The following is an 11,315-nucleotide window of genomic DNA, read 5'->3' as shown; positions in this document are numbered from 1 at the left end:
TACTTCAGTAATAATTCTTTATTAATGACTCATATATTAAATATTAACTTCTAATAACAATAACAATAAATAATATAATAACTAAAATACTTAAATAAAGGTTTCTAAACTATATTTCTATTATAACTATATTTCTTTAATAAACTTAGTAATATTCCTGTAACTCCGGGTGGAGCTCTAACTGTAACCATCTTTCAGATAGGGGTTCCATCACAAATATTTGAAATATAGCAATAATTCTAAATTCAATTCAAATTTATTATAATAATCATAAACATATTTCACATTTATTAGAAAAAGACAAACATATATTATTTTATAATTATCATAAAATTTAGACACATTTTTAATTTAAATAATCACACATCTATTATTTATATTTATCATCAATTGTAAACACATTTTTAAAATTAAATATTTTTTAAAATTAAAATAATATTTTTCAGTATAAATTAAAATTCAAAAATAATTTTTAGTCAGAGAGAAAATAATATAGAGAAAGTAATAAGTAATAGTTTAGTTATAGAATTTATAAATAATAATAATTAGTAATTTTTAGTTTTAATAAAGATTTGTTATTTTTTAAAATATAATTTTTTAAATATTTTTATATATTTATTTTGGTTTTATTATATTTTATTTTATCTTTATTTTGTGTTTTATTATTATTATAATTAATTACATTTAGTTTATAATACATTTTGTTTTGTAATTAATTCATTATATTAGAGTTCTTAAATATAACAACAGTTATATTACATTTAGCGACAGCTCAGTTATATTACATATTATTTAGCTACCCCACCCGAGGATTTCTATTAATATTGATCTCAATCGCCATCATTGCGCCATCATTCCACGTGCACCATAGTCAGATATTTATCAAGATAACTATTTATTCAAAGAATCCTTTATTATAGATATATTTACTCAAGATATCTTTTATTATAATAGATATTTATTTATTCCAAGAATCATATAATAATCATTTAAACCGACTATTTTATAAACAGTATAGATAACCTAAATTCATAATCAATTTCTTTAGAGGTTTATTTTCATTACTTAATAAAACATAATTAATATTACTTTATCTATCTAATATTTACTTTTGTGTTTAGTTTACTTTATATTTATATTTAATCACTTTTTACAACAATAGTACATTATAACAAAAATATTATATAACGGTTTTATACAACAGCCATAAAAAAAAATTTAAATTTTTTAACAAACAAATAATAAATAATAAAATACCTTATAATGAGACTTTTTGGGTTAAAACTATCGTTATTGATAATATTGATAATATTAATAATATTGATATAATGATCTTTATTTATGAATTTTTATGCCTTTTTTTTGGGGGATTATTTTTTGAAAAATATTAAAAAAATTAAAAAAAATAAATTTTAAAATTTCATTTAACAAAAAAAATATAAAAAATCGTATAAGTTTATCTTTAAATATTTTTAAAATGGATTTATAGTCAAAAACCTAAGATAAGATTAAAATTTAAATTTTTTTCTTATATTTTTTATTAGGGGGTCAAAACTTTTGCGAACAACTGTATTTAAGAACCCCGAAATAATGAATAAATTATTAAACAAAATGTATTATAAACTAAATGTAATTAATTATAATAATAATACAACACAAAATAAAGATAAAACAAAATATAATAAAACCAAAATAAATATATAAAAATATTTAAAAATTATATTTTAAAAAATAACTAATCTTTATTTAATTTCTGCTCTACATTATTATTGGTAGATTTTATTTTATAAATGATTTAATAAAAGTTGGGGGGTCCAAATATATAATCCGGGCACTGTAAAATAATTTTTTGAATTTTAATTTATACTGAAAAATATTTTTTTTAAAAAATTAAAATTTAAAAATATGCCAAAATTTGATGATAAATATTATATGAAATATGTGTGATTTTTTCTAATATATGTGATATATGTTTATGATTATTATAATAAATTTGAATTGATTTTAGAATTGTTGTTATATCTCAAATAAATTTTTTAACTTCCCCGGCCGGATCTTCACCCTTTTTAGTTCTGCCTGGATCGTTCTTTCTAGAACCAATCCCACTCAGTATAAATACCTCAAGTACTCTTTAATATCATTCTTACTGCTCCAAACTACCATTAAGAAATAATTATTCACATGATGTTATATTCTACACTAATTGAGATTTCTATTACACCACTGACCCAGATGATTTTACACCACTGACCCAGATGATTTTACGACACTGCCTGATATAAATTATTCCATATATCTACTTAATGAAACTTTTTATACATTACCACCACTTAACGAAAACAAATGCTAATGAACAGCTCTAGTGAGGCAGATTCTACACTAATCAATCAGATTGTATACCACTTGATACAAATTTATAAAATCCAGAACCTGATGAAACTACCCGATACAAAAAAAAAAATATAAATAAAAGTTGAAGTTGAATAATGTAATATTTTATTTATTGAATAAATTAATTCTATTACCTCGAACCGATACTTTTTTATTCTGAATATTTTATCTTTTTTTTTCATATTTATGCAATTTTATGTAAAAAAATGAAAATATATGACAAAAAATGATAAAATATTCAGAATAAAAGTTTGTTGTTTGAGGTAATAGAATTGATTTATTCAATTTGAACTATACTAAATTAGGATTATTTTTATAATTATATAATTAATTAATTAATTAATTAATTAAATAATTGTAATGTATTCATTTGCATTTTAGAATTAAATGAATATTACAGTTATAATTAATCTCAACTAAATAATATATTTTCCTTTATTTTAAATAATTTATTTAAAATTTAAAAATTAAAATAAAATTTATTTAAATTTTCAATTTTTTTTAAACTAATCAGTAAAACCGTCAATTTGGGTGTGATTCTGAAAACGGCATGTATGAGATATCCAAACTGGAGACAAAACCCCTTTTTTAAGAATCACATGGAAGAAATCCGAGATTTATGTGGTGGGATAAAAAATATTGCTCGATGCAGGGATCGAACCTGCGACCGTGGCGTTATTAGCACCACGCTCTGCCGACTGAGCTAATCGAGCAAGCTTGAGAATATTAAAATTTTCTCCCTATTAGGTTTTTTTAACAAAAATTAAATAATCAAAAGTTTTACTAAAATTTTCTAAAAATAAATTAATTAAAGTCGTGTTAACCTTTGCACCATTCTTATTGAAGGGGTAAGTCAAAAATTCGTATTGGTTTGCAATTAATACAAAAAAGGTTTTTTTTTGAAGGCTAGAGAAGTTTAGCAAGATATGGAATTCCAATATATTTAGAGTGAAAATACCGATACACCTGGAAAGCTACAGAACTTTATCGATGAATTACAAATAAAAATTAAATAACAAAAATTAAATAATCAAAATTAAATTACTAAAAATTTTTTTAAAAATAAATTAATAATTGTGGAGTTAACCTTTGCGCCATTCTTATTGAAAGGGTAAGTCAAAAATTCGTGGTTAGCAATTAATACAAAAAGGTTTTTTTTGGTTAACAAAGAGAAAGAACAGTTAAAACGATTAAAAAGATAAATAAGAAATTTAGAAAGATATAGACCTCAAACATCGTTGTGAAATAGCAATACGATTGGGAAAGTTAAGAAATTTGCCAATGAACTACAAACAATATAAAATTAAATTATTAATTGAATAATCAACCCTGAAAAAATTAAATTAATAAAGTTTGTGTTAACCTTTGTTCTATTAGAATGAGTTAAAACACTTGGTTAACCATCTATAAGTAGATATTAACAAAGTCCACATATTTATATTGTTTTATTAAGTGCACTGTATTATATAATACTCGTTGTTTTAACCAAATAGCATGTTTATCCCCAATTAATTTTTTTTCCATTTTATTTTTAAAAAAATTAGATTATAATTTCTAATTTTTCTAAAATATTTAAAAAAAAAAAAAAATTATCTGTATGTTGTGTGGGTTATTGATTAATAAATAATTTTTTCGAAAATATTTATACTAACTAAAATTTAAAAAAATACTTAAATTTTCCATTATAATAAATCAATTTATATAAAATTAAAAAAGATATTTTTGATAAAATATAAAAACCTTTGTAAAATTTTTTTTTGAAAAAATCTTTTTGTTTTAATTTTATGAAATATCTTAAATATTTTTGGTTCAATCCAAATGATTTTGATACTTAGGGAAAACCAAAAAATCTGTCCATGGTATATAAAAACCAAATAACAAATTATAATAAAAAATAATAAAAAATGAAAATAATAAAAAATAAAAAAATAATAAAAATAAAATAATATCTAAAAAAAAACAAATTAATATCTTTGAAAAAAATATCCAAATTAACTTTAACTTGATCACAAATTTAGATTTAATTATTTTGGTGAATACAAAAAAAAAATTAAAAAAAAATTCGCTATAAGAAAAAAATTTAACCACCCTGATTTTTGCACTGTTACTAAAAAAAATTTTAATATTATTAAAAATAATAAAAAAAAAAAACCTACGTCATAAAATTGTGAATATTTTACAATAAGCCAATCAATTTAAAAAAAAAAGAGTAAATTTTTTTTTGGGTTTTGTGTATTGACATCATCAAAATATCTAAAAAAAAAAAAAATGGGGTATTTAATAATTTTATTTTTTTTAATTTTTTTTTTATTTTTTTTTTTTTCATCAATTATTTTTTTTTTTTGTTTATAAATTTTTTTTTATTTGCCAAGAAACTTTTTGTAAATAGATAGAGATAAAAATATAATAAAAGATGAGTACTAATAATTGGGAAGTTAAACCAACAAAAACTCAAAAGTAAATAAAATTTTTAAAAAAAAAAAAAAAAAAAAAAAAAAAAAGAAAAAAAAAAATATTAACATTTTTATTTCATAAGTAACAATTATAAAGTTGTTTTAATTGGTGATAGAAATGTTGGAAAATCCACCTTTATATATAATTTCAATGTAAGTATATATAATAAAAAAATAAAAAAATTTTAAAAAAAAAATATTTACTTAATGCCATCTATTAAATTAATTTTCAGGATCAAGGCAAAGAAATTATAATAAGTGGAAAACGAAACAAAAATACAAAGAAAATTAAAATAATTAAAAAAAATAAACAAAAATTAAAATTAGAAATTGTAAGTAGTTTGTTTATCCAAAAAAAAAAAAACAATAATTAATATTAATATTTTTTATTTTTATTTTCAGAGTAAATATGAAGAAAAATCATTAGGAGGAGTTGACAAATCGTATTTCATGAGCACAAACTGTTTTTTTTTAATGTTTGATGTTACCGATGAAGATAGCTTACTTAGTTGCAAAATATGGCTTAGAGATATTATCAAATTTTCAAGACCAAACACTCCAATTATACTTTTGGGAAATAAAATAGATCTCGCTGATGAAAAAATAATTGAACCTTATCAAGCTAATGAATTTCTATACAATGTACGTGATCAATTAAAAATAAAACAAGAAATACCCTATTATGAATTTTCATCAATTGCACCAAATGAAAAATATTACAACAAAATTTTTAAAAAATCATATCAACTAATAAATGAAAGATTTAATAGTTCACCACCACCATCACCAAATAAATCGCTATCGTCATCACCAAATTCAAAAACAACAACCACTACCGCCACCGGAACAAGAAATAGTAATGAAGATGATCAAAATTCATCATTGTTTTCAAAAAGAGGTAGCATTTTAATTTCAAAATTAACAAATCTTTTAAAAAAAGAATAATTTAACATTAAAAAGTTTTTTTTATTAGTTTTCTATTTTTTCTTCTCTAACGATAAATAAAAAAAAAACTAAATTTGTAAATAAAAATTAACTTCTAAAAACTTGTAAATATTTCTTTTAAATTTAAAAATTATTAAAAAATTTGTATTGTAATAATATATTGTAAATTGTATAAATAATAATAAATAATAAATAATAAATAATAAATAATAAATAAAAGAAATAAAAAATAAAATAAAAAAAATAAACTTTATATATTTTTATATTATATATTTTTAAAAAATATTTATTTCTAAATACACATATTATAATTTAATTTAGTTTTTTTTGGCTTTACGGGCTTGAGCGAGTTTGGCAGCTTTTAATGATGATTGGACTCTGTTTAAACGACCGAGGGCAGCAGCTCTTAATTCTGGAGCGTATTGGGTAGCAAGAGTTTTAACGAAACGGGCAGTCTTTCTTGAGTTGTTGGTGGTGAAAGTGGTGGTTTTGTTGGCAGTGGCTGGGAAAGCAACTTTCTTGACGACTCTGCTTGAAACAACGATTTTACCGTTTTGGGCAGCAACATCAATAACATTCTTTCTGGCTAAACCAGAGTATTTGATTGAATGTTTGTTACGTAAGTTACCTGGTTCACATGAGAGAACGGTACCGTTTCTTTCAATTTTGAAAGCGTTGTTTTTTTTGACAATGTTCCAAATGAGATCTGAAGACATCTTTTTATCTATTAATTTTAAATAAAAATAAATATTAGTTTTTAATAATAATTTTTAAAAATGATTATATGATGGTTTTTATTATTTTTTATAGTTGTTATGATCATTATTATTATTACTATTTTATGTTTTTTTTTAAAAACAAAAAAAAAAAAAAAATACGAAATTTTTTTTTCTCTAAAAAATCATTATCTTTATTCTATTTTTCTTTTCTGTGCTGTTTGTAATAACTATAATACTAAATTTACTAAAATTTCATAACTATAATAACAAATTCTAAATTTTTTTCAAATTATCTTTTTTTTTTTTTTTTTTGTGTGTTTTTTATTTTTAAAAAAAATAAAATGATTTGGTGATTTGAAGATTTGATTATTATTATTATTATTGTTATTGTTAATTAATGTTATTTAAATTATTATTTTATTGTTTTATTATTTTTTAAACCATCATATTTTTTTATTCACACATAAAAAAATTTATGTGATGATTTTAACCTACACTCTTGCAATAGCGAAACTAAGAAATTTTTTTTTTTTTTTTTTTTTTTTTTTTACCCACATTAATTTTTTTACGTGCAACCAAAAAAAATTAAAAATTATTAAAAAAAAAATTAAAATTTTTATGTCAGTAATTGGATTTATGTAAAAACTTCGTAAATAAATTTTTGTTAAAAAAAACTTTCAAGCAGTTTCCCATTTTCTTTTTTTATTTTCAAAAAAAAAAATTAAATAATAAAAAAACGAAAGTTAAATTATAATTTAAAAAAAAAAACTATAAAATTAAATTAAATTATAAATGAAATTAAAATTAAATTAAATTTTTAGGAATGATTAAGATTTATATACATGTTTTTTGTGTAAAATTTTTTATTTTTTTATTTTTTAAAAATTTCTATGTACATTTTATTATATGTTCAATCCATTTTTGAATCAGTATTTTCAATATATTTAAATTTCTTCATTTGAATTTGTGTGAGATATTTGTTATCACCATCCCATTCAGCTATATATTTAACATTTGAATTGGTTGTTAAATCTGGACACACTAAAATAAAATAAAAAAAAAGGTTATTAAAAAATGGAATAGATAGATGATTTATTGAATTAAAATACTTACAATAACCATCACCTGTTTTAAAAGCTTTAACATCATTTTCATAAGAGTTTTTAAGTAAATCACCGGCTGTTCCGCTAGCGTTTGGTTTGGCACCAATTAAATATTCATCAATCATTTGTGAAATTTCAATTAAGCTAAAATTCTTTTTATTTGGTGTTTGTGTAATTTTATCTTTGAAGAAAAGAATTTTTTTCTCTTTTTAAAAAATAAAATAAAATAAAAATTAGTATAAAATCAATATATATATATATAATAGTAATGTTGTTGTATAGATTATTATAGTTATAAAATACATACTAAGTTTATTATTTTCTTTATCTTTTTGAGATTTATTTAAATCCTTTTTAATATCTCTAACATTGTCAATTGTTATTTTTTTAGCTTTTCTAGATAAAGGGTGTAATACTTTTTGAACTTTGGCTGGGGCTTTTTTTTGTTCTTTTCCTTTACTCATTTTTATTAATATATAATTTAATTTTGTGTGTATAAAATAAATAAATTCGTTCGTTTTTTTTTTTTTTTTTTTTTTTTTTAAAATTTTTTTTTTTTTAAAATTTTTTTTTAAAATTAAAAATTAATTTGATATTTAAATAAATAAAAATAAACAAATTTATTACCACTTGATCTTTTTTTAATATATTAAAATATATATTCTCACTATAAATTATTAATAATAATCTCATTATAAATGAATTTTTATTTTTATATTTTTTTTTTATATTTTTTTTATTTTGGATATTTTCTTTTGAATATATTTTCTTTATTTATTATATTATATATTAAAATTTTTTAAAAAAGATACCATTTTCCCCCGCTTATACAAATAAATAATGATCATTATCACTTTTTTTTATTTTTTTTTTTTCATTTTTTCATTTTTTTTATTTTCAAATTTTTTTTATTTTTTATTTTCAAATTTTTTTATTTTTTTAATTAAATTTATATAAATCTAATAATATATTAAAGATGGTAAATCATTCAGGGAATTAATAATAATCAAAAATAAATAAACTTTATATTAATTAATAGTTTTATATAAAATAGTTTCAATTCGGTAAAAAAGTCACAAATGCACATGATGAAGGTATTTGGTGTGTAAAATGGCAAGGTGATATCATTGCAACTGGTGGTATGGGACCTAAGGTTAAATCATGGCACGGTGTTTCAACTCCAGATTTCCTTAAGGAAAGAAAAGTATTTGATAAGCATATATTAGGTGTTACATCATTAGATATTGATGTTAGCAATAAATGTAAGTTTAAAATTTGAAAGATAAAGAGTCAAAATTAACATTAAATTAATATAATATTTATTTACTAATCAAATTTAATAAAGATCTTGCAACTGGTGGTTTAGATGGCACAATCCGTATATTTGATTTAAATACAAACACACTTTACAAAAGTTTAGATTCAGGTCCATGTAAGTATTGGCATAATAGATATAATAGTTATTATCATTTAATATTAATCAACAAAATTATAAAGTGGGATGTTTAAAGATCGGATTTTTAAATAATGCAGATAGATTAGTTAGTGTTTCAGAGTCTGGCAATATTACAATTTATTCAACTGAAAGTGGTGAAAAATTAAAAACTATTTCGAATCAAAATAAACAAATTTTAACAATGGCAATTGTAAGATATTTTTTTATATAATTATAGCTATTTAGTGGAAAATAGAGGATTTCAAAGATAACTAGATTTATAGGATGGTTGATATAGTTAACTAATTTTTGGATAAATAATGTTATTGTTTTTTATTATATGATTTTACAGAGCCCAAATAATGAACAAATAATAGTTGGAGGATTAGATGGTGTAGTATCATGTTATGAAGTAGAATCAGGTAGAAGAATTACAGAGATTAAGGCACATGGTGTTCCAGTTCGTTCACTTTCATTTTCATCAGATTCCAAAACTATATTTACAGGTGGAGAAGATTCACAAATCAGACTTCATGATCCAAATAGCAGCACTCCATATATCGCTTCATTAATGGGTCACTCATCATTTATTTTATCACTTGCTGCATCACGTGATGGTAATTTATTAGCAAGCTCAGGGTATGTAAAAGATTTAATCATATTTTTAAAAATATGATAGTAATGGTCATACTAATTTTATAATTCTTTTATTTTGGCTACTATTAGATCAATTGATAAAAAAGTTTGCATTTGGGATATTAAAACAAGAAAATTAGATTCAACATTTACAGCACACGCAGATCATGTTTGGGATTTAGCATGGTCACCAGATAGTACTAAACTTGTATCAGTATCAGATGATGGTTCATTACATTCTTATGCATTAAAACAATAAACAATTAAAACAATAAAAAAATAAATATTTAAAAAAAAAAAAAAACTTTAGGGTATTTTTTATTAAAGAGATAAAAAGAAATGGTTTTTATTTTTATTTTGATCTATTAATAGTTTAAATAAGGTAGCCATTTTAAGGTCATATTTGAAATAATAAAAACGATCATTATATCGGCTGCGCAGTGAGATAAAATTGATGCTAAAGGACCAACATATTTGGTTATATATAGAAACATTAATCCCCCAACAAATACCACTGTTGTTAAAAACATACTGAAGAAAATATTATAAAATACTGTTAAAACAACCTATATGTTTTGAAAATTGTTAGTATTATTTAAAATTTAATAATAATAGTAATAATAGTACATACAAAATGATAAAAGGAATAAAAAGCAGTTATAATAAATCTATTTAATTTTGTTGTGCCAAAGGTATTTAGTAAGAACATTCTCCAAAACCATTCCTCCATGATTGGGTTTATAACCGAAAAATAAATATAAAATATATATTCAGCAAAGAATGAATAGGATAACATTCCATAATCTTTTAATCTAGATACAACATTTGGTATGTACTAAAAAAAAAAAAAATTAGTATAGTTAAAATTAATAATATATGAAAATGTACATATAACTTACAAAAGCAAGCAGATAGTAGCATAACAAACCGAATGCTAAACCAGCTATCATTAATAAAAGACCTATAAATAGTTGGGGTAGTGAGAACAAAGACTTAAAAATCCTTTTAGGTAAGGACATTGATTTGATATCATCCTCCAATAAATTTCTTGAATGAATTTCGATTAAATGTTCGTCTTCGTTTATGTTATCAACAATGTCTCTATTGTATACTGGTTTTGGTGTTGGGTTATATATTGAGATGGTTGCATTGCTATTAATACTACTGCAATTACTTTCATTATCACTATTACAATAGTAAATATCATTACTATTGATACTGTCATCATTATTAATATTGTAATTTATAATGTTGTTTTCATCTTTAACAAATTTTGAATTTAAAAATAAATAAAATATTGGCCCTATTGTAATGGTTAAGTGAAAAACAACTATTGCTAAGTAAATATCTTTAATTATGTGAATACATATTGCCATTTCAATAGTCGGTAATATTAATAATAATATTAAAAAATAAAGTCTTTTGTCTGAAATTTTAAGAGGGTGGCCCTTTAAATCCCATTTCTTTAAAAAATGAATGATAAAAAATTAATATGACTTTATTTATAAACGAAATTTGTAATGTACATCGAAATACCTACCATAAACCTTTTATTATATTTTAATTTCGATGAACCAAAATCAATGGCTTTGTTAACAAACTCCATTCTTCAAATGCTGAGTTGATTTTAGCT

The 11,315-nt window shown here is 21.0% G+C and overlaps 5 protein-coding genes across 5 annotated transcripts; 2 read left to right on the top strand and 3 right to left on the bottom strand.

The window, feature by feature from the left end:
* Positions 1-4,804: 4,804 nt before the first annotated feature.
* Positions 4,805-5,789, top strand: DICPUDRAFT_83633 (uncharacterized protein; the record flags this gene model as incomplete). The annotated part of the gene is made up of 4 exons (XM_003292994.1): positions 4,805-4,848; positions 4,928-4,997; positions 5,078-5,176; positions 5,247-5,789. 4 exons carry the CDS (start codon positions 4,805-4,807, stop codon positions 5,787-5,789), a joined length of 756 nt encoding a protein of 251 aa, XP_003293042.1.
* Positions 5,790-6,051: 262 nt separating this feature from the next.
* DICPUDRAFT_92975 (uncharacterized protein) lies at positions 6,052-6,513 on the bottom strand. The gene has a single exon (XM_003292988.1). It carries the CDS (start codon positions 6,503-6,505, stop codon positions 6,107-6,109), a length of 399 nt encoding a protein of 132 aa, XP_003293036.1. The 5' UTR covers positions 6,506-6,513; the 3' UTR covers positions 6,052-6,106.
* Positions 6,514-7,418: 905 nt separating this feature from the next.
* On the bottom strand, positions 7,419-8,075 carry DICPUDRAFT_41438 (uncharacterized protein; the record flags this gene model as incomplete). Its single annotated transcript, XM_003292987.1, has 3 exons — positions 7,419-7,549; positions 7,622-7,816; positions 7,919-8,075. The coding sequence occupies 3 exons, from the start codon at positions 8,073-8,075 to the stop codon at positions 7,419-7,421; spliced, it is 483 nt and encodes a 160-aa protein (XP_003293035.1).
* Positions 8,076-8,587: 512 nt separating this feature from the next.
* On the top strand, positions 8,588-9,941 carry DICPUDRAFT_83630 (uncharacterized protein; the record flags this gene model as incomplete). The annotated part of the gene is made up of 6 exons (XM_003292993.1): positions 8,588-8,590; positions 8,666-8,873; positions 8,957-9,043; positions 9,109-9,257; positions 9,399-9,685; positions 9,773-9,941. The coding sequence occupies 6 exons, from the start codon at positions 8,588-8,590 to the stop codon at positions 9,939-9,941; spliced, it is 903 nt and encodes a 300-aa protein (XP_003293041.1).
* A 106-nt stretch (positions 9,942-10,047) lies between these two features.
* Positions 10,048-11,288, bottom strand: DICPUDRAFT_83629 (uncharacterized protein; the record flags this gene model as incomplete). The annotated part of the gene is made up of 4 exons (XM_003292986.1): positions 10,048-10,248; positions 10,314-10,517; positions 10,582-11,145; positions 11,223-11,288. 4 exons carry the CDS (start codon positions 11,286-11,288, stop codon positions 10,048-10,050), a joined length of 1,035 nt encoding a protein of 344 aa, XP_003293034.1.
* Positions 11,289-11,315: the final 27 nt, after the last annotated feature.

This window comes from Dictyostelium purpureum (genome assembly GCF_000190715.1).
Source record: "Dictyostelium purpureum unplaced genomic scaffold DICPUscaffold_390, whole genome shotgun sequence".
Taxonomy (NCBI): domain Eukaryota; phylum Evosea; class Eumycetozoa; order Dictyosteliales; family Dictyosteliaceae; genus Dictyostelium; species Dictyostelium purpureum.
This window is presented reverse-complemented; position numbering and strand designations above follow the sequence as displayed.